The 22560-nt window shown below is 34.3% G+C and overlaps 5 protein-coding genes across 5 annotated transcripts in view; 2 read left to right on the top strand and 3 right to left on the bottom strand.

The window, feature by feature from the left end:
• Window positions 1-806: 806 nt before the first annotated feature.
• HELRODRAFT_184878 (hypothetical protein) lies at window positions 807-3303 on the top strand. Its single transcript, XM_009011648.1, is given in 3 exon segments — window positions 807-1909; window positions 2065-3189; window positions 3200-3303. 2 exon segments carry the CDS (start codon window positions 964-966, stop codon window positions 2310-2312), a joined length of 1194 nt encoding a protein of 397 aa, XP_009009896.1. The 5' UTR covers window positions 807-963; the 3' UTR covers window positions 2313-3189; window positions 3200-3303.
• Window positions 3304-8146: 4843 nt separating this feature from the next.
• On the bottom strand, window positions 8147-10529 carry HELRODRAFT_133867 (hypothetical protein; the record flags this gene model as incomplete). The annotated part of the gene is made up of 6 exons (XM_009011649.1): window positions 8147-8179; window positions 8524-8641; window positions 8912-9099; window positions 9416-9468; window positions 9719-9875; window positions 10494-10529. Coding segments are annotated over 6 exons (585 nt in total), but the record flags the coding sequence as incomplete, so codon positions are not given.
• A 5229-nt stretch (window positions 10530-15758) lies between these two features.
• HELRODRAFT_62962 (hypothetical protein) lies at window positions 15759-16223 on the bottom strand (the record flags this gene model as incomplete). The annotated part of the gene is made up of 2 exons (XM_009011650.1): window positions 15759-15878; window positions 16035-16223. The coding sequence occupies 2 exons, from the start codon at window positions 16221-16223 to the stop codon at window positions 15759-15761; spliced, it is 309 nt and encodes a 102-aa protein (XP_009009898.1).
• Window positions 16224-17069: 846 nt separating this feature from the next.
• Window positions 17070-19031, top strand: HELRODRAFT_63277 (hypothetical protein; the record flags this gene model as incomplete). Its single annotated transcript, XM_009011651.1, has 2 exons — window positions 17070-18616; window positions 18746-19031. The coding sequence occupies 2 exons, from the start codon at window positions 17070-17072 to the stop codon at window positions 19029-19031; spliced, it is 1833 nt and encodes a 610-aa protein (XP_009009899.1).
• Window positions 19032-20976: 1945 nt separating this feature from the next.
• Window positions 20977-22560, bottom strand: part of HELRODRAFT_159811 (hypothetical protein) — a gene marked incomplete at both ends in the record, with an annotated part of 7430 nt that continues 5846 nt past the window's right edge. The window contains 3 exons of the mRNA XM_009011652.1: window positions 20977-21885; window positions 21972-22061; window positions 22139-22366. Coding sequence (XP_009009900.1) covers window positions 20977-21885; window positions 21972-22061; window positions 22139-22366 — 1227 coding nt within the window. The remainder of the gene's footprint in view (window positions 21886-21971; window positions 22062-22138; window positions 22367-22560) is intronic.

The following is a 22560-nucleotide window of genomic DNA, read 5'->3' on the forward strand; positions in this document are numbered from 1 at the left end:
AAAACTGATTCGACACAGAACAAAATGGAAGAAGCAAAGAGCGGAAAGTTACCTTCAGAAGACCTACCCATCCGGCAGTCACCAATCTTCCCATTTTTTATTTCCGCCATTTTCTTGGACCCCCGTCATCGAGCCCTGCTGCCTAACTCAGTCTCAGCCACCACAGCCACACTACCACTCGACGTTCGGTAGCGGCAACGTCAACAACAGTCCGTATTTTAACTCCAGTCAAATTTCATTTCATTCTGACCAAATGGATGTTGGAAGTGATGATGCTGACGATGAAAGCAACAGTGATTGATTGTTTGATTGATTGATTAACTGGTTGATTGATTGATTGATTAACTGGTTGATTGGTTGGTTGGTGGGTTGGTTGGTGGATTGGTTGGTCGATTAATTGGTTTTTTAGCTGGTTGGTTGGTTGGTTGGATGGTTGGTTGGTTGGTTGGTCGATTGATTTGTTGATTGACTATTTTGTTTGGGTGACTGATCTGCAATACAAAAACAGCAATGCATCTTTTATCATATTTTAAAATTTATGTTTGTTATGCACTGCTGAGATTTTTTTGCATATTCATTTTATTTGTTATCCTTTCTTCAAATATTTTCAACAAGTTTTATCATATTGTAAAGTTTAATTTGAAAAATAAAATTAATAAAAATAATAATTTGAGGATGATGATGCTTTACTGACCGGAGTGTGTCAGTATTCTACCTAAGCAAATGGAGTGAAGCAAGTATTTAAATGAAGTACAAAAACTTTTTTAATTGTTGGCCTCCTCATATTTAATTATAATGAAAAGTGAAAGCTAAAAGTGAAAAATGTTTTAAAACGAAACAAGTTCTGCGGTTTTTAAATTTGTAATTTTTAAACAAAATAAGTCAATTTAGCGTGAAAATAAAATTAAAGAAATTGAATTTTAAAAGCAATGAAAAAATAATTTGAAAAAGTAATTGCAAGTCATGTCTTCGTCTAACGTTCAGCTGCCTGGAATAGGGGTGTTCGGCACCGGAGTGACCGTCAGGTGCATCGTTCCCATTCTAAAAAGTTGTGGCTTCAAAGTGGAAGCGATTTGGGGACGAACTAAAGAGATAGCCGAGGAGTGTGCACGCGATTTGGATATAAAGTTTCACACCAACAAAGTAGACCAGGTACTTCTCCACAAAGATGTCGACTTAGTTTTCATCAATTGTCCTCCACTTTCGCAGTCCCCAATTGCCGTAAAAGCGCTAGGAATAGGTAAGCACGTGATATGCGGAATTCCTGCCGGACCCACGCAGATAGAATCACTAAGGATGGTGAATGGTGCCGATTACTACCCTTCGCTCATGTCAATCATGTGCAATGGTCTTCGCTTCCTACCCTGTTTTGCGAAGATGAAACAAGCAATAAATGATGGTTACGTTGGTACGGTGAACGTGTGTGAAGCTAGAGTTCACTGTCCCACTTTAATTAAAAGCAGTTACGACTGGTTATGCGATGAGAACATGGGTGGTGGTGTCTTGAACATGTATGGCAGTTCCTTCATCGACATCATCTCATTCCTCATCGACAAGAGATGCACAAAAGTTCAGGGTGTCGTTAAAACATTCACCAAACAGACCGACAAAATAAATGGCATTCGAGAAATCACCAGCGACGACTTCTGCAACTTCATGCTGGAGTTCCAAGATGGATGTTTTGCGACGATATGCATCAACAGCCATGCAAGCAATCACTACCAACAAGAATTGTATGTCTGTGGATCAAAAGGTCGCCTAATTGTTCGGGGGTCAGACCTTTTTGGGCAAAAGTTGGAGAGTTTGAAGGAGGAAACGATACACAGGGACGCCCCCGACAGTTTGGACCATCAGAAAACAGGGGTGATGGAGCAAATTATCGCAAGCATCCCCGTGCCACACATGAAAGGTACCCTCCACCAATCCACCAACCACTCATTCCATTATTATTTCCAAACCTACACACAAATTAATTTTTTCAGCCTTTTAATTTAACCATCAAACGAACAAACAAACATACAAACAAACAAACATACAAGCAAACAAACAAACAAACAAAAACAGGTTTATTCAAGTTAATTGACTCGGTGAAGGAAGCTTTTCGACTGGTAGAGGAGAAGCATGGATTTTCCAACGAGCCAGTCAAAATGGCCGCCACATTCGACGACGAACACTACGTCAGGGCAGTCATTGAGGGCGTTCGAATGTCGAGCCGCCGGCATGACTGGGTCAAGGTCGAATTAATGACGGAGGAGCCCCACCCATCACTCATGATGACTGATAACATGAAGAGGAATAAAAATAATTATTAAAATTTAAGTTTTTTTTTGCGGAAATTATGATATAAATAATAATAATAATAATGGTCATAATGTTGTAAATAATATTATAAATAATAATTAGAATTATAATCAAAAAAATTTTCTGGTTTATTCAAGTCTTAATAATTTTTTTAGACTCTAAATATTAATTATAATGGTAAAACTTGACAGATTTTAGCTTTTATTTATTTTGATATATTTATTATAGAATAATTTTAATTATACAAAATCGTTTTTAGGATAATATGTGTGTGTGTGTGTTTGTGTGTGTGTGTGTGTGTGCATGTGTGCGTGATGTTTATTACATATTAGATTAAATTTAATTTTTTACAAAAATTTTTTTTATTCCATTATGCCCTACTAAATAATCGTTATTCTACACAATGTATTTTACGAATGTGTAAGGTGGTTTTATCTTGGCTTTAATACAAAGTCAGTGATTTTTATATGTATAAATTGATTGAAACTTTCATTCGTTCATTCATTCGTTCTTTCGTTTGTTCATTTATTCATTAATTCATTTATTTTCCAATTCATTCATTCATTTTCCAAACTTTAATCCATTCGTTTATTCGTTTATTTATTCATTCTTTCAATCATTCGTTCATCTGTGTAATATTTTCGAACTGATTTTAGTTCATTTATAAATCAGTTATTATCGTTCATTCGTTCTTTCGTTCATCCATTTGTTCGTTCTTTCATTCATTCATTCATTCATTCATTTATTCATTCATTCATACATTCATAATTTTCACCATCATGGTTGTTTTAAATGCCTCATGTCTCCCATTATATCCTATACATTTTGTATATGCCCCTACTAGATTCTAAACTCTTATTTGTAACTATATTGTATATATATATATATATATATATATATATATAGATGTATGTATGTATATTATATATATAACATTTGCAGTTGAGATCCAGTGTCTATTTCATTGAGTTTTATTGTAATAAAAACCTTTTTGGAAAAGTCCATCATCACTGTTATATCGTTACATCCTAATGTGTACAGTCTTAAAAACAACTGATGCTAATCAAACCGGTTGGCTGTTGGATACACCATATTGTGCTTTTTATATAAACATAAAATAGTTTCTATACTAATGAATGAATGAATATTATTAATTATTTCTATATATATATTCTAGTCAAATGATGCTAATATATATATATATATATATATATATATATATATATATATATATATATATATAAATGTGTCAGTAAATTGTTCTTGTTTATATTAATAAACATGAACAATAATTAAAATTAAATAATTATAATGTTATATTATTTAATTTATAATTAATAAATTAAATAATTATAATGAAATTTTAATTAGAAAACTTGAAAAATTAATGTATAAATGTATAATATATATATATGTAATAATTGTATTAACGCGATTGATTTTCTTGAAAACTGTATATATATATATATATATATATCTTAAGGTATATTATTTTTATATATGATGAGATTTCCTCTGAGAGAATTCAAAATAATTTAGCACCACACCTAACTTAACAACAATTGTAAAATTTAAACGTGTAAATATATAACAATTTGAATATATATAACAACTAAATAACAACTAAATATATATTTATTTAGTTTTGTGTGCATATAATATTTGGTAAAATCAATTTGTTAGAGATGGAACAACGCACTGAATGCCTGACGAAAGATAGAATGTTCAAGTTTAAACCGTCTAGTTAACAACTACTGTTAAAATGACGTCATTTCCGCCGACGATTTCTCAACGAATTACCCATCCTATCTTAATAATTTTTATGTCATTGTTTTATGAAAGGAATACTTTATTAAACTCATAATGAAAATTTTTGTTACGTTAATAATTTAAAAAAAGTTATCAACTTACGAAACTCTCTGATTGGCTGATTTGATCTAACATTATAGCCAATCAAATCATCTATCATTTTTCTTATACATTTTAGTAGAATCGTCATCAGAACCGCAACGTTTTTGTAGAATCATTATCATTACTGGATCGCAAAGTAAACGGATAAAATATTTAAAAAATTCCTTAGTACTTCAATTAGTTAGGTCAGTAGTCACAATCGTCGTCATCTTTGATATCGCATAATGAGATGAACGCTAAGCAAGAAGTATTTTAAAGGTCAAGGTCGGCTACTTCCTTTGGTATGTTGTTAGTTGATGATAGTTATCTATGTGCCTATGTATGCGCGTATGTCTGTACCTATGTACGTGTGAGTGTATGTGCGTGTGAATGTATGTGCGTGTGCGTGTGAATGTATGTGCGTGTAAGTATGAGTAACCTAGGTAGGCAGGTGCAAGTATACGAACTCGTTGCATAAGTATTATTACTGCATTGTTACTGATTTTTTTTTATTACAACTCTTGTTATTTGTTAAATTCATTATTATTGTTGTCAGTTTTTTAAAATTCATCGAAGTCACGTGAATACAGGTCTGAAATAAAATCCAAAATAAGGTATATAGAATGGTGTCAAATTAAAATCAAAAATAATAATAAATTGATTAAATAACGATTTTAAATCATTTGAATTCAGACGACTAACACAGATATGTATATATATATATATATATTGTTTAATTTCAATTTTTCTAACGTTAGATCGTAAATCGTTTCCATTTATTTTAGGCATGATAGGACATTTAAACAATGTAGAACAAAAAAGCTTTTTTCGGCTTTCCTATACCATCCTCGGTGTTCGAATTGATACGTTGTGTGTGTGGCCAGATGCTCAAGTATATATTTATACTGTGTCTCTACTTTGTTGATTCCTTGTTGCTTCAATGTGAATACTTAACGATCATTCAATTAGTTTTTCAATCTTCAACTTTGTGCGATATGATACTTTTACGTGTTTTCATTATCGATGATTCTTTCCTCTGTTTCTAAATTTCTCAGTGGGAAGGATTGCAATTGCCCGTTGTTGGTTGTTTATTATCGGATGTCTTTTTTCTGTGAGTATTGATTCGGCTAGTCGTAAATTCGTAAATTACAATGGTTGTTCATTGTGATGTGAGATTTCAACACTGTGGTCCAAGATTTGTCTAGTAGTTCAAAACTAAAATTAATTACTAGGCAAATCTCGGGCAGCAATGTTGGAATCTCGCATTACAACAACAACCATAGTTTTGAACTAAAATTGTAATTAGAAATACAGTACATACTTGAGCATACAAAGGATTAACATTGTAGAGATACGGTATATACATACTTGAGCATCTGGCCACATACAAAACGTATTCGAACACCGAAGATGGTATAGGAATGCCGAAAAAAGCTTTTCTGTTTAGAAATATGGAGTAGTAGATCCAAAAAATTTCAAATAAGATACACGCACAAACATATCTATGCTAGATATTTTAAAAGAAAATATTAAAATGGATACATTTATGCGATAAGATTATGATAACTCTAAAAAATAGTTAAATATTATTTATTAATTCTTTTTTAGTTTATTAAAAATTAGATTATTAATTTCTTAATAATTTAAATTAATTTTAAACCATTGGAAAAATGATCTAATTGTGATTGAAAATTGACGCGAATAAGCACCATTATAGAATTTTTTATACACATGCAAAACTTTGTATGTATGTATTTTTGTATATGTTTGTAAGTGTATTTATGTTTGTATGTATGTATGTATGTATGTATGTATGTATGTATGTATGTATGTATGTATGTATGTATGTATGTATGTATGTATGTATGTATGTACGTACGTATGTATGTATGTATGTAAGTATATATGTATGTATGTATGTGCCCGTGTGTGTGTGTGTATGTAAGTTTTCGACGAAAAGAAGTTATATATGTTTTTAATACAAAAACAGAAGAAAAATCAAGTGACACACATGGTTGGAAAATAATAATGATAAAAATAAAAATAATAATTATTATTATTAATGAATGTTGTTATTGTTAATATTCTTATTCTTTACATTTATTATTATGGAAATATTTGTACAACTCATCAGTTACCTAGAATAAATACAACACACTCGCACACACACACACATACACACATTTACACACACATGCATATATATATATATATATATATATATATATATATATATATATATATATATATATATATATATATATATGATACATATATATATAAATATGTATGTGTGTGTGTTTGTACCCGTATGTGTGTGTGTGCGTGTGTCAATCAAAGATATTAAATAGAACAAGATATACAACGAAAATATATGACGTCTTTGATAATACTCGGTTAAAAAAAATCATGTAATACTAGTGCTATCATGGATTTTAGTATTGTTATAATTAGAAGTAGTTGTATCCTTAGTGGTAGTTGTAGCTGTAGTAGTATCAGCCATATTTGTGGTAGAAGTGGTAAAAGTACTTGAAGAAAGAGTTGTAGTAATAGTAGAATTAGTAGTAAAGTAGTATATATAAAAATACTATTACTACAACTATTGCTGTAGTAGTGGTAGTAGTAGTAGTAGTAGTGGTAGTAGTAGTAGTAATAGTAGTAGTAATAGTAGTAGTAGTAGTAGTAGTAGTAGTAGTAGTAGTAGTAGTAGTAGTAGTAGTAGTATAGTTGATGCTGGTAATATTGAAAAATAATTAATTTATGAACGATTTGAACGAAAACTAAATGATGAAAAAACACAAGATAAAGTAAGACATGAATAAACAAAAATAAATGAATGAATGCATTAATTAATTAATTAATTAATTAATAATAAATAACATCGATAAACTAATGAGAAAAACAGTTATGAAGATAAATCAATTTATCAGCAGTCATATCATCGCTATCTTATAACATTGTATTCTATAACAAAAAAAGCCAGTAATGATCAATCAAACATTTAATCAATCAATTAATCAATCAATTGATCGACCGACCGACCGATCAATCAATCATTTAATCAATCAATCAACCAATCAATCAATTAATCTATCGATCAATCAATCAACCAATCAATCAACGTCTATCAATCTAATTAAAAACTCGACTCCTTTAACTTATAAGTTTTCTTCACAGAACCCATGCGGAAGAAGGCAACGTAGAAAAGGAAGAGAATGTAATGGAATCAATCAGTGAGAAAGTTCTTGGGAGATTTCTGCCTTTTCGCCACCAACCAAATCAATCAATCACACACTCATCAACGAACTAGTTAATTAAATCTACCACTCAACTTATTCAATTAACTAACCAATTAAATCAACTACCCAGCCAGCTAACTTACCAAACCAACCGCCCAACTTATTCAACCGACCAATCAAATCAACTCATTCAACCAGCCAATCAAATCAACTTACTCAACCAGCTAACCAATCAAATCAACCGCCGAACTACTTCGACTTTGTTTTCCTTCTGGAACCCCAGGCGGAAGTGGGTGCAGAGGAAAAGGAAGAGAACGTAGTAGAAGCGGTCAGAAACTTCTTAGCCTCCTCTTCGTCAAACAGCTTCCCGAATGTGAGGCTGGGATCGCGGCGCCAGTAGTTGAAAGTGCTGTACTCTGTGTCCACGGCCACAGATGGGAATAACTGATCCACTATGTCGCTTAGTTTGGAGTATCTATGAGTGTGTGTAAAACATTGACAAAAGACTAAATCTATCAATCAATCTTCGTTTTGCGTCCAGAGACCCGGTTTCCCGAGGTAGGACGTTGACAAAAGACTTAATAACAAAGAAAAATATAACGACAAATACCAAACAGAATATATAACCTAACAAATACAATCACTAACGAAGAGGTAAAGGTAGACTTCTCAACCCTCAACTTGCCTGTGTGATCGACGATGAATATGCGAGACTTTGGCACCCCGATCGTCGTGTAAGCCCACACGTCCTAAGTATTCATTAATATTCATGGGTGTTCATTAATATTCATGAGTATTTATTAATATTCATGAGTACTTGATATTATTCATGAGTATTTGTTAACAATCGTGAATGTTTATTAGTATTCATGATTATTTATTATTATTCATAAGTATTTATTAATATTCATGAGTATTTGTTAGTATTGATAAGTATTCGTTAATATACATGAATATTCGTTAATATTCTTGAGTATTCTGTAATATTCATGAGTATTTGTTAACATTCATGAGTATTCGTTAATATTCATGAGTATAACAATAATAACGGTCCCAACATTGTAATAATAATAATAACAATAATAATAATAACATTGATCCGGTTTCCGAAACCGGCCGTGAATGGATTGGTGGAAGTCTGTGGGAAGAGCTGTCTGATGTTCCTCAGGCAGTGGATCTTGAACTCCTCTGGTTTGCGTTCTATTACCTCTCTATAGTTGTCGTTGTAGGCATCATTATTTTCTTCACCATTCCATACAATCAACCAACCAAATGACCAATCAATCAAATGATCAATCGATCAATCGATCAATCGATCAATCGATCAATCGATCAATCAATCAATCAATCAATCAATCAATCAATCAATCAATCAATCAATCAATCAATCAATCAATCAATCAATCAATCAATCAACCAATCAATCAATCAATCAACCAATCAGCCGATCAATCGATCAGTTAACGAATGAATGAACAAACTTATGAAAAGCACTCCTAAGTGATGACGGTGACAAGAGGAGGGGCCCTACGGGCAGATTGTAATCTCCCTGTCGGACACCCTTCAAATATTCTCTTGTGTAATGGGACTGCCCTATGGCCCGAGCCGACAGGTACATGAACTTGTACCCGTTTTGGTGGATCAAGGTGTAGAGATTGGCAATTCCTACCTGGATTGATTGGTTAATTGATTAATTAATTATTTGAATGAATGAACGAATGAACAAATGAACGAATGAATGGATGAATGAATGAATGAATGAATGAATGAATGAATGAATGAATGAATGAATGAATGAATGAATGAATGAATGTTTAAACTAATTTTTATCCTAATCCTTATAAAAAAAACAGCAGGATCTACAAATGGATCTAACTTTTGAAACATAAAATCAACTTTGAAACGTGAAGATATGTTGATGGGAGAAGCTTAACGTCGAATTTCCAACCAATAGGAAAACATTATTTCAATTTTCAATAAATTACCTGCGACCAATCAGTGGCGACTGTCGGTAAGAGGTTGCTTATGATTGGCAAAACTTGACCCAATACATCTGACCTGATTATGCAATTAAACAATTAAGAGAGTTATTAATTACCGTTAATAAAATATTACAAATGCAACCCCGCACACGCACACACACACACACACACACACAAGCAAACAAGCAAACCCACACATACATAATATAATTCATTTTTATTTTAAACAAGCTAACGCACGCATCTATTTTCTACTTTAAAATAATTCTTCATAAAACTTTTTGTCAAAAATAGAGGAAAAAAAACCCAGAGACTTGGTGATCGTTCCGTCAATATCTGAGACAACTATCTTATCATTCCAATCCCAAAGGAAGATGGAGCAGGTGCATTTGGTGGTACCCTGGTACTTTGTGGTTATCGAGAACACCGCATCGTTCAGTCCATCCTTCAGGTTCAACTTCCTCTGTTGTGTGCGTGTGTGTGTGTTTGTGTTTGTGTGTGTTTGTGTGTGCGTATGTATGTGTGAGAAAATAAAAAGAGAGAAAAAGGAGAAATAAAGAGATATTTATAAATATTCATTTGGCGTGCAGTCCGCCTTCTAAATTTTTAATTTCAACATTTTTACAGCCAGTAGTCTAAATGAAAATGTGCGTGCGTGCGCGTGTGTGTGAGTTTGTTTCTGGGTACGTGTGTGTATGTGAATAAAAGTGTTTTTGAGCGGTGCACACATGGTGATAGAAAACAGAAAGAGAAAAAGAAAGAAAAACTGAGAAAGAGAAAGGGAGAGAAAGAAAGGGAGAGAGAGGGAGGGAAAGAGGGAGGGAGAGAAAGACATTTAGTGTTAATTTTTTTCACTTACTCCTTACAAATTAATTCAAATCGACAGACGTGTCAGCTGAAGTGCTTGGCAAACAAGCAAACACACGAATTCATATTTATTTATATCTAAATATCAAAATGAATTCAATTATGCCAAACATCATTATGGTTGTATATAATATCAACAGCAATAACAACAACAATAATAATAATAATAATATGATAATAATATAATAATAATAATAATAATAATCATAATTACAATTTGATCAGAAGTGATCTTGAGCGATTTGAAGTACTTTTGCTGGCAGCTGGTACCGTTGACTGTTGGTGCTGCTGCTGTTGCTGTTGTTGTACTCTTGTCTGCTGTCGAGGCGGTCAAACTGAAACAAAATAAAATAATGTAGGTCGAGATGAGAGAGAGAGAGAGAGAGAGAGAGAGAGAGAGAGAGAGAGAGAGAGAGAGAAAGTAAAAGATAGAAAGAGAGAAAGTAAAAGAGAGAAAGAGAGATGAAGAGAATCGACTGATTCACTGATAAAGTTAAACTGAAAAAATAAATTATATGAGTGTCAATAACAAAGTAAAGAGGGAGAGAGAGAGAGAGAGAGAGAGAGAGAGAGTGAGTGAGTGAGTAAGAGAGAACATGAAAGAAAGTCAGAAAGAGAAAAAAAGAGTAAGAGAGTAAGACAGAGAGAGATAAAGAGAGAGTGAGAAAGAAAGAGAGAGAGAGAGAGAGATAGTCAGTTGATTGGTGCAAACTGGGAAAAATTAAATATTTAATGTAAAAGAGTAAAAAAGAACAAGAGACCAAAAAAATAAGTCAAAAAAATGAAATATGGGGGAGAGAAAGGGGGGGAGAAGCACGAGGTGATGGAAAGAAAAAGATGGGAGAAAGAGAGAAAAGAGAGAAAAAAAGAGAGAGAGAGAGAAAGAAATTTGAAAAAAAATATAGGTACCCACCCGCTTCCAAGTGTGCCCTCCATATTAACAACCACATGAGCGCCATCTTTCACTAATTCTGGATTCCGAGACGACGACGACGATGTGGGAGGGAGTGTGGGGGCCGGAGGGGGTGACGATTCCTGGGCAGAGTGAGGAGATTTTTCCTTATTTCCACCCCACCACCCACCTAACCACCCACGCCGTTCTTTCTTCGACATGTAAGTCTTAATGAGGAGATCTTTGGCCGACTGTCACGGTGGTAATAATAAAAATAATAACTACAACAGCAATATTAATAATAATTATAACAACAATAATTATAATTATAACAACAATAATTATAATTATAATTATGGAGGAAATCGAAAATATAATTCCCTACATCAGCTAGGGGCTGATTGAAGAGGAGGATTGACATGATCATGGGGGCTGCGACCGCCCACTTGAAATATCTGATGAACGGATGGATGGACGGATGAGTAAATGAATAAAAGGATGGATGAACGATTGAATGAATAGACGGATGGATGAATGAATGAATGAAGAAACGAACGAATAAAGTAGCTAACTTTCCATCTAGCTTAACGACAAGGTTAGGATTGTTTAGCAAATTTGGATTGGCAGACAGCGCCTCATGGGTCACCAACTCCTTCTCAAACCTCTCACACGCCATCTCATCGAGCCCCCCACCACATAGCGACAACTTTATTTCACCGAAATGTGATGATGAGGACGATGATGACGACTGAGTCTGTTGTGATGGTGGCTGTGGTGGTAGTTGAGTTTGCGACAACGGAAGAGGCGGTTGTAGATCCTGGAGGGTTGATAGTCTTCTGGAACTGTTTGTTACATGGTTAATAAGGCGATGCTGTAGTCACGAGTGCTAGCGGTACATTATCGCGAATGTTGGTCGGAGAGTTAGCTCAGTCGGTAGAAGTGCCATGTTCCGGGTTAGTATTGCACGATGGCCTGGTTCGAATACTGTCTGTTCGAAACTCAAGATTATTATACGATACGCGTGTATGATGGTGTGCTTGTACATCGTGTCGTGTGGATGTGTGTGTCTACGTCGTGTGGCGTGTGTGGTATTGGTCGTGTAGATAGGACAGCCTTTGTGGCACGAAAGTTTAACTATAGCTCTAGAATGACATTTAAGCAATTCCGCGCTAGACAGAGGTGCATAAAAAAAAGACAAAGGTAAAGCAACATTATCAATCACATCAGCAACATCTCCAACAACAATAACCTCAACGATGACGACAACAGCAATAACCTCAATAACGACAACAACAACCTCAACAACAACAACAACAACATAACAACAACAACAACAACAAACTTCAAATACTCTTCCTCATTATCAGCTGAGCAGGACTTGGCCCTCACTCTCATCCTCACGACATCCTCCTTGGAAAACGAAACCGGAGAATCCGGAAGTGACGATGGCGACTGAAAATTTGGGAATCCTCCGGAAACAGTTTCACTTTCACCTCTGGTGTTGTTGTTGTCGACGGTTAGATGGTTTTGGCTTTGCTGTTGTTGCTGGTGGTGTTGGTGTTGGTACAACGTCTTTGAGCTGACGAAAAGAGAAAACTAATTACTATTATTATTATTGTTTTTGTTATAATTATTATTATCAACATTAATAACAACTACAACAACAACAACAACAACACTAACTTATTATAAAGGTAAAGATTAACAAGCTCGGGATCTTCAGAGTCCAGGTCTTCCAAATATATGCCGACCTGTGTTTTATCTTTGTTCCTATTACTCTTCAATTTGTTGTTGTTGCTCGTATCTTTGCTGCAGCTGTTGTTTGTTTTCGATTTCGTGTCGTTGCTGCTGTTGTTGCTCCTGCTACCGCTACTACCAGCTACAATACTACCGTTACTACTACTGATAGCGGTAGTATAACTGACTGTGATGTTGTTGTCCTGAGCTGTTTGTTTGTTTGTTTGTCGTTGCTGCTGTAGTTGTGAGAATGATTTATGTTAGTTCGTTTGTAATGCGGTTGCATTATTATGGAGATGTTATTTGTCTGTTTAATCAATCAATTAATCAATCAGTCAATCAATCAATCAATCAATCAAACAATCAATCAACCAATCAATCAATCAACCAATCAATCAACCAATCAATCAACCAATCAATCAAACAATCAATCGATTAACTAATTTCTGAAGCGCACTTTCTGGAATGTTCAACAGCGCTGCTGAGAAAATTTTCGAACAGATGTCGAATGCAAAACTAAACTATACTGAACTTCGTGAGCTGTGAAGAAGTGGTCAGAGAAGGAGGTAGAGAGTTCCAGAGAGAAAGGACCAGAAAAAGCGAACGCAGATTTAGCAAAGGAGTGTCTAGCAGGGTTTGTCGTTGCCAGTTTTGTATTTCCGTTTTTGATGAATTGATGGATTGTGCTAATTTTTGCTATTTCTATGTCCTATTTGTGCCATTATTTTGTTGTGGTTGTTGTTGTTGTAGTTGTTGATGCGGTTGTTGTTGTTGTGGTTGTTGTTGTGGTTTTAGTTGTTGTTGTTATGATTGTTGTTTGTGATGTTTATGGTTTCATTTTCTTCTTCACAAAGAAAAAAGTTTTGCATATGTTAAAGGGGAATATTGATTTATTATACCACGTGCTGATTTGTTAATGAGTAGCCAACAAATGGGTGAATAAATGAAGGAATGGATGAATGAATGAATGAATGGATGAATGAATGAATGAACGGATGAACAAACAAAAGAACGAATAAATGATTAAACGATATGATTGGACCAACCACATGGATGAATGAATGAACGAATGGATGGATGAATGAGTGAATGAATGAATGGATGGATGAATGAATGAATGAATGAATGAATGAATGAATGAACGGATGAACAAACAAAAGAACGAATAAATGATTAAACGATATGATTGGACCAACCACAGAAGTAGTTCAAAAGTTGAAAATGAACTCTGATCAGAATTAAACGTTTACAAGATTATTCAGTTTGAAATAACAAAAACAAGGCAAATAACAATTCAATTACATCATTCTTTCATTCATTCATTCATTCAATCATTCGTTCATTCGTTCGTTAGTTCGTTCATTCATTCGTTCATCTATTCATTCTTTCATTTATTCATTTAATCATTTAATCATTCATTCATTAATTCATACACATCATTACTATTCATACTTTGTTGTTGTTGTTGTTGCTCCTGCTGTTGAAGCAGCTGCTGCTGCTGCTGATAATGTTGTTGCTGAAGATGTGACCCAGTTTCAGGTAGCTGACCCCATTTCCAGTCGACGTCATCGATGTCGCCAGCTGCTGTGAGTAGCTGCTGTAGGGGCTTCGTTGTGGCTGCTGCAGCTGGTGCGGTGAGGCTATTTGAGGATTGGGCCATTGGGCTGAGGTATTCGTTTGGAAGGGAGCCTACGATGCTGATGATGATGATGTTGGTGACGGTGTTGATGATGATGTTTGTTTTTTAACTGAATATGAATGTGTTTGTAAGAAAGTGATTCTCAATTCCCCAAATGCTACACAAACAGGGTTCGAACGCAACGAGATCCTCTACTTATCATGTAAAAAATGTTTCTAGTAATTTATACCGAAATTTAACACAAAGAATGACAAATTATTATTATTATTATAATTGTTAATATAAATAGGAAAGAATGGAAAATTTATTGTTATTATTATTAATAATTAATACAGTTAATATTATTAATAATATTTATTGTTATTATTTATGATTGATTGATTGATTTATAATTATTAATTTCAAATATTATTTCGGTTTCTACTACCATTTAAGTTCCTCTTCAACGAGTTCAGAGGGTTGCAGGTTGTTGAGTTGCAGGTCGGTCTCAACAGCAGTAATGTTGCAGATGTCTGGCCAACTGTTGCATCTCAACAGTGAGAGGTTTGGTAGTGTTGGGTTTTCATTCAACTCGATGGCGACATCGTTCATTGGAAATTGTCGATGTTGCTGTTGTTCATTTGTTGTGGTTGTTGTTGTTGATGTTGTTGTTGTTGTGGTGGTAGTGGTTGTTGATTGTTGTTTCTCTTCCAATTCAAGTTCGAACATGATATCATCTGAACTGCGTGCTTTTGTTAATGTCGTTGTTGCAATTGCTAATGTTGTTGTTGTTGTTGTTGATGATGATGGTGTTTCGTTGTAATTTTTATCAACACTATCAATTTGTTGTTGTTGTTGTGGCGGCTGCTGTGGCGTGTTTTGTGCCTGCAGTAGGTCGTAGTTGTTGCTGTTGTTGTTGTTTTGTAATGGCATGCCTTTATCCACTGATGTGGTGGCATTATCTACTGCGTTGCTGTTCATCTTGTTGTTGTTGTTGTTGATCAGCTTGGAAAGACAAATTTAAACTTTTAATGTTTTATTTTTTAATAAAAGAAATATATAAAATAAAGAAACTCTGATAAGGTCAAGCAAGCTATGCTTCTACTGCTTTTTAAAGTTATAACTGAAAATACATCATATACTCATAAAAATTACAATTACATAAACCGATAAAAATTACAAAATTTACAAAGAATAAAAAATGATTTAAAATAATAGTAAGAAAAAACTATCTATGCTAAAAGTGAACTTACCTCAGAGGCCACACTGATATCATGGAGGAAGAATGCCTCTCCAGCCACTCCTAATTTCATTGTCATGTCCACCGACTTCCCATTTATTTCAATGTCAACCTTGAAAAACATGTAAAAAACACTTCAATCAAGTATATATATATAAATATACATATATATATATTTAATATTAAAATCAAAATCATTAATTTTTATAATTCATTTTATTATTTATCATCTTAGTAATACACAATCTTGATCAGAACTTACTTTTACTGAGTTTTCATTGACCCAGAAACATCCCATTTTGCCGAATCTAACATGCCATGGAGAGGTCTGAAACGTGCCATCCTCCTGTCTTATTATGATGACATCAATTGCCCCAGTTAAAGTGGCAGGGTTCATTTCAGTCAGGTAGCCACTGATGTTTTTGAAAAGCTTGCCAGCCAAACCCCAAGATGGCATTTTTACGTTTTAATGAGTAAATTGATCAATTTATTTTAAAAAAATTTCTGAGTTTGAGAGTTTTTTTTATAAAACTTTAAATTAAAGAAAGGTAGACAATGCAACAGACAACCTTCTACTTTTCAAACTAACTAAAGTCATGAAAGTTTAAAGCTTAAACGTTTTCCTATAGAAAATATTTTTTATATCAAAAATTGGCTAAACGTTAAACGCGAGCAAATGTTTTAAAATAATATTTATTATTAATAATCAATTTTATTTAATTAATCAAACAAATTCAGCTGATTATCTCAAGACCATATCATATGCTTAAAAGTTATGCTGTCATTTTAAAACTATTTTTGACATAATAATAAATTTAATCAAATATTCAAAATTTTTCAAAAATTTGCATTTTTATTTATTTATAAAAATTAAAAAGTTTTTTTCAAATAAAGAGTTTTAAAAACTTTTTTCTGCTGCTTCAGTTTCATTGTTTCGATCGACTTGAACACTGGTGGGCGATAATAAATTAGAGAAAAAAGTTGAGTCTTGGTAAACTTCGCGATTAGTGACACTAACAAATAGATTTTAATGGATAATCGTATTTTTTTCATTTAAGTAATTTTGTCGAATGTGAAACTAATTTTTTTAATTATTTTAACGGCGCATTGATTATTGGTTTTTTAATTTTAAGCCACAAAATAACAAGTTGTTTTTGTTTAAGTCTTAAACAAAAATTCTTAAACTTTAAGAATTTTTTTTATTTAATCAATAAAAATATTAAGTTTAGTGAACAACAGAACCCAAAATTTAAACATGTTGTCGTTTGTGTTGATTTGTGAAATCTTCCTTTTTATGGTGATGATGAACAGAAGTGGGGAAGGCCAAGTTTTCAACTCTCAGTTTGGCAAATCTTCAAATTTCAAAATTTCCAGTTTTCGTCCAGATGAAGACCACCGCCCGGCGTGCGAGCCAATCAGGATCGACGTTTGCAAAGACATGGCCTACAATCTGACGATGATGCCCAACATTTTCAAGCATCAAACTCAGAAAGATGCCCAAGAGGAAGTGAGCACGTTCAGCTCACTAATCACATTCAACTGCAGCCCTTACTTGAAGATCTTCATCTGCACCCTCTACGCCCCAATATGCACTGATCTGGACAGTATACTGACACCATGTAGGTCTCTCTGTGAAGAAGTCAGGCAGTCCTGTGAGAAGAATATGAATCTGTTCAATTATCAGTGGCCGCCATCATGGAATTGTGCTCAATTCAACAAGCCTACCTGCGTGGGAGAGAACAAAACCCAGCTATTAAAAGACCTCGACAAACGACAACCTAACACAAAGATAAAAAACAATGGCCACACAAATGCGCTAGATAGAAATGGTGACAAAAAGTTAATGCCTTTACAATGCCTTCCAAAAATGAAAGTGCCTAAAAATTATCAATACAGCATTAAAATTAGCAATAATAAAATTAAAGATTGCGGTATGCCATGTTCCTTTGATGGTGATTCATTTTTTGATGCGAGCAAGAAAGCTTTTGCATGGTACATGGTGGGGACAGCTTCCATCATCTGCCTGATTTCAACACTCTTCACACTGATTACATTTTTGGTAGATATGGATAGATTTCCCTACCCAGAAAGACCCATCATTTTTCTCTCCGGATGTTACCTAGCGGTCTCCATCTCATTCATCATCGGTTTCGCCACTGGAAATAATGTTGCCTGTGTTGGGCCGTTTTCATCTGAAGAGTCAAGTCTAGATTATGCACAAGCATCAAAAGTTGTCATCCAAGGAAAAGATAAAGAACTATGCACAGTTGTCTTTGTGATCCTCTACTACTTCAGCATGGCCAGCTGCTTGTGGTGGGTCATCCTGACCATCACCTGGTTTCTGTCGGCCAGTCTGAAGTGGGGTCAGGAGGCCCTCAATAAAAATTCTCATTACTTCCATTTGATTGCCTGGTCACTACCGGCCGTTCAGGTTATTGCCATTTTAGCCCTGGATAAAATAGAGGGAGATAACTTGGTTGGTGTCTGTTACGTGGGGGTCTACGATGAGAAGGCACTGGTCATCTTTGTCATCGTACCGTTGGTCGTGTACCTGTTGGTTGGTATCTTCTTCCTGATGGCTGGTTTGTTCTCGCTGTTCAAAATACGAACTGCCATGAAGCAGGAGGGTTTTGGTACTGAAAAGTTGGAGAAGCTGATGCTGCGTATTGGGGTGTTCAGTCTGTTGTACACAGTACCAGCTGGTGTGGTGGTAGCCTGCCATATTTATGAACTAACCCTGAGATCTGATTGGTTGATGGCCTGGTACACGAAGACATGTTACAAATACAACTACCTCTCTTGCCCTGTACTTTCGTTTCGAAAGCAATACGACGGTGATGCTAAAAACTCGTTGATCACTGCTAACTACATGCCTAACGAATTCGGTGGACAGCACCTTCAAGATCTTCAAAGATTAAATGCGGATTTAAGTTTCAACAACGAGGGGAACACTTTCCAGAACATCTTCTACCTGCCAAGTCCTGATTTTACGATATTCATGATCAAGTACATGATGATGTTGCTCGTAGGCATCTGCTCTGGGTTTTGGGTCTGGTCGGGGAAGACGTTTCTATCGATTCGTAGAAAATTATGCTGCTGCTGTTCTAGTGTCTTTGGTGAAGCGGACGATGATGACGTGAAGAAAAACTCTCCACCGAACGTTCCACCATGCAGAAATAACTTCTACACTGGAGTTAATGGTGGAAATGAACAATTTCAACAGTCCCATGGCACTGGTGTTGGTGGGGGTGGTTCCAAAGTTTAAAATAATTTATTTTCATCGAACATATTCGATTTTTATTAGTCATAAAAAATGTATTATTATTCTTTTTCATATAATATTCAGTATTTATTTTAACGTCTAGTTTTGTGTTTCTATTTCTGTCTTTATTTTATTCCTGGACAGTTTAATAAATAATAATCTAAATTATTTCTTGATGGCATGTCTTTATATATTATTTTTCTAAATACCTTTTGCCAGTAAGCACGCACATGTGTGAGTGTGTGTGTGTGTGTTTGTGTTTGTACATGTATGTTCATGTGTGTGTTTGTACATGTATGTTCATTTCTATGCGTATCTATGTTATTTTATTTGTGTGCAAATGTGTTATGTTTTCACAATTATTTGTATGTATATATGTTTGATGTGTGTTTTTTCATATATGTGAGTATATATGTATTTGCATAGGTTTATCTATGACGGTATTCATGTATTGTGTGTGTGTGTGTGCGTGCGTGCCTATTACTCTATGACATTTTCAGCGTTTGCTAATCATTTTCTTACATGCAATTTGTTTCTTTGAGTCTTCCTCCTCATGTATTATCAACAATTTAAAGATACATTATTATATAAATAAATATATATATATATATATACATTATTATTCATTTATTAGTTTTAACGTAATACTGATAATTTAATATTTATTTGCATATAATTTACTCATTTTACTCAATAATAAAATCACCTGTCCGTCGTTTATTAACTTTTCATTTATACAGTTTCTTTAAAATTATGATGCTATGTTATCGCATTGATTTTTTCGTATTGAATCGTTTACGTATTTTATGTTTTACCTGTAAACTTTGCTTTGCTTAATCGCGTTTTTGAGGTCTGGTGGTTATATTTTAACTTGTATATGTGTGTATATGTTTGTGTGTGTGTGTGTGTGTGTTTTTGTGTACTCATTTCTTAATTGATTTTTTTAAATTTTAATATATGTCGTCTTGGAAATTTTTATTATTTATTGAAAATTTATTTTGTCCTTGCATGCTATGTTTGTTTGTTTGTGTTTGTTAGCGCCCGTGTCTGCGTGCGTGTCGGTGTGCGTGTGTGTTCGTGTGTGTACTTGTCCAATGTTACGCTATCTTCTTATTTGTCGTTTTCATGTTTCGGAAACCAAGGTACAAAATTTTTAATTATCACTTTTTAATTCTCTCTTCTATATATTTACATTTCATTTCTCTATATAATTTTGTTGTAACATTTTATTTTATTTTGTTTCATCACGCATTTTATCGTGTGCGTGTGTGTTTGTGTGTGTGTGTGTGTGTGTGTGTGTGTGTGTGTGTGTGTGTGTGTGTGTGTGTGTGAGTGTGTGTGAATGCATGTCTATGTTTTTCAACTTTGAATATTTTTGAAGCATAATGGTTAATACTATTTTCTTTTTCAATTGAATCTGACGATTGTTTCTCTGTTGTTTTTTTTCAACTTAACGAATTAACCCAATCTTAATTTATTAATTTCGTTATATTACTCTTAGCCTGAATAAAAATCATTTCGGCTGGCAACTTCTTCAAACTATTTTTTTGAGATTTGAGATTACCTGCGTAATGCTTTTATTTTTGGCGTTATTTCAATAAGAATATTTCAGTAGTAACTGTCATTTCTTTGACGTATCAAAGCTATTTTGTTTTAAACTTTTTATTATTATCGATTCTCTTTGCATGATATGTGTACGTTCTTAAATGTTTCATAATGGAAGATATTTTATATCAACAAATCTACATCAATCGTGTTTCTCTTTCTGTGCAACACAATAAGTAGATAAACTAATTATAGCGAGAACGTGTCAGATGTTACACACGGTAGTTTCCTGTGTGTAGCTCGAAACCTGGTATATTCATAAGACCAATTTTAAAAACACAAAAACAATAAAAAGTCTAACATAGGAAAGAAGAAAAGTTTGTCTATATACACACACATCGTTTTAGAATTGGAATCCCTTAGCAGAATTTGTTGATCCGTTAGAAACTTGGTTGGGATAGGAAGTAGATCCTCTGTTCAATCTATCTGATACACTGTTTCTGCCTGAAAATCCGTGGTGGGGTCTGTATAGTGGTGGCTTTTTCGACTGGCTGTCATTCGCTCTCCTACTCTTCCTCTTCTGATCGTGGTAGAAATTAGCGTTCTTGTATGGTATTTTGCCGGCGAACACCGATTCATTCGGTGGATTTGCAAATGTTTTTCGTGCTATCGTCATTTTTTGTCTCATTGTCATCAGGGCCATTCTTGTCTTTGGATCTTTAACAGCTTGATTCAATCCGCGATGTGTTTTCAAGTTATTTATGAAATCCTCGTCGTTGTAACCTCTGCCGTTAGATTCAAGCTCTCCTAACCTTTTCAGAAATACTCCGGTAATTGTATTTTTTGTAGCCGCCATTTTTGCTGCTTTTGCCAGTGACCTTGGTACGTTTGGTTTTCTGATTTCGTCGTCGTATTCTTCTTCATCAAGGTTGTAAATGTCTTCGCTCAAATAATCAGGTTCTTCCAAGGTTCCCAATTGTTTTGCCGTCTCAACCATTGCTTGAGGAGTTGCCATTGAATCTTCTTTTTTGAAGAAGTTCAGCTTGGTAGTTGACATGATGTGCAGGAATGTGTTGAATCTGTGTATGATCATCGCCAACACTTGCACTATTAAACAGCTCCCGAATATAAGTAAGAATATAAAACCCAACGGATCCACTTTGGATGTGGAGGAATTATATGAGAGGTCTACTTTTCCTGGTTGTACCTTTGTTGGACACGGCCAAGGGATGTAGACAATTTTGACGTTAAATTGCAAAACAAATGCAGTCAGTACAAAAGCCGTGTTGGCAAATAAGAATCCAAGAGAAACCTTGATGTTTAAACGTAGGTAATATTTGTTGTTAGAATATCATTTTTTATAACCTTGGTTTGAAATAATTGTCAATAGTTACTTACTTTATTTCTGAGCTCTTTCAATTCCTGTGCATACTTCTCTTCTGTCGCTTTATCTTTAATTAATGGCTTCAAGTACATTTTTATCAAATCCTGGAGTACAAAAGATTATTTACATTTTTAAAAAGCATCCCATAATTTATGAAAAAAAATATATATAATTTAATTACTTTGAAAAAGACGATCTCATTCTTTTCTAAAGATTTTATCTCTCCATTGCCAAGTCGTTTATCCTCGATCCAACTGGGGTTCTTCATTTCATTTCTTCGTTTCTTCTTCACCACGGGATCGTAGTCGCCATCGTATTCATCATCGTCTTCATCACTGTAGTCAGGGGCGTCGTCTGAGTCGTCTGAGTAGTCGGGGACATCAGCCACGCCGGAGTTTGATACGCTTCTCTTCAGTTTTCGAGAAGATTTTCTCGATGGTTGGTCGTCACCGAAGACTGAAAAATAAAAACGTTATACTTGATGCAAAGTTTTGTAACGACAAAAAGTAAAACGGAATTGCTTGTTTTGTTCTTACCGCTGCCGTCGGTCATATCAATTAGAGACTGTCTCTTGCTCGATCTGGAGGAGGGTCTGGCAGGGTT

This window comes from Helobdella robusta, assembly GCF_000326865.2.
Source record: "Helobdella robusta unplaced genomic scaffold HELROscaffold_1, whole genome shotgun sequence".
NCBI classification, from domain to species: Eukaryota; Metazoa; Annelida; class Clitellata; order Rhynchobdellida; family Glossiphoniidae; genus Helobdella; species Helobdella robusta.

Bases quoted from the DNA above. Each gene is read 5' to 3' on its own strand.
- HELRODRAFT_184878 (XM_009011648.1), top strand. From the start codon at position 964: ATGTCTTCGTCTAACGTTCAGCTGCCTGGAATAGGGGTGTTCGGCACC. The intron at 1,910-2,064 runs GTACCCTCCACC...AAACAAAAACAG, and splicing joins CCCCGTGCCACACATGAAAG to GTTTATTCAAGTTAATTGAC.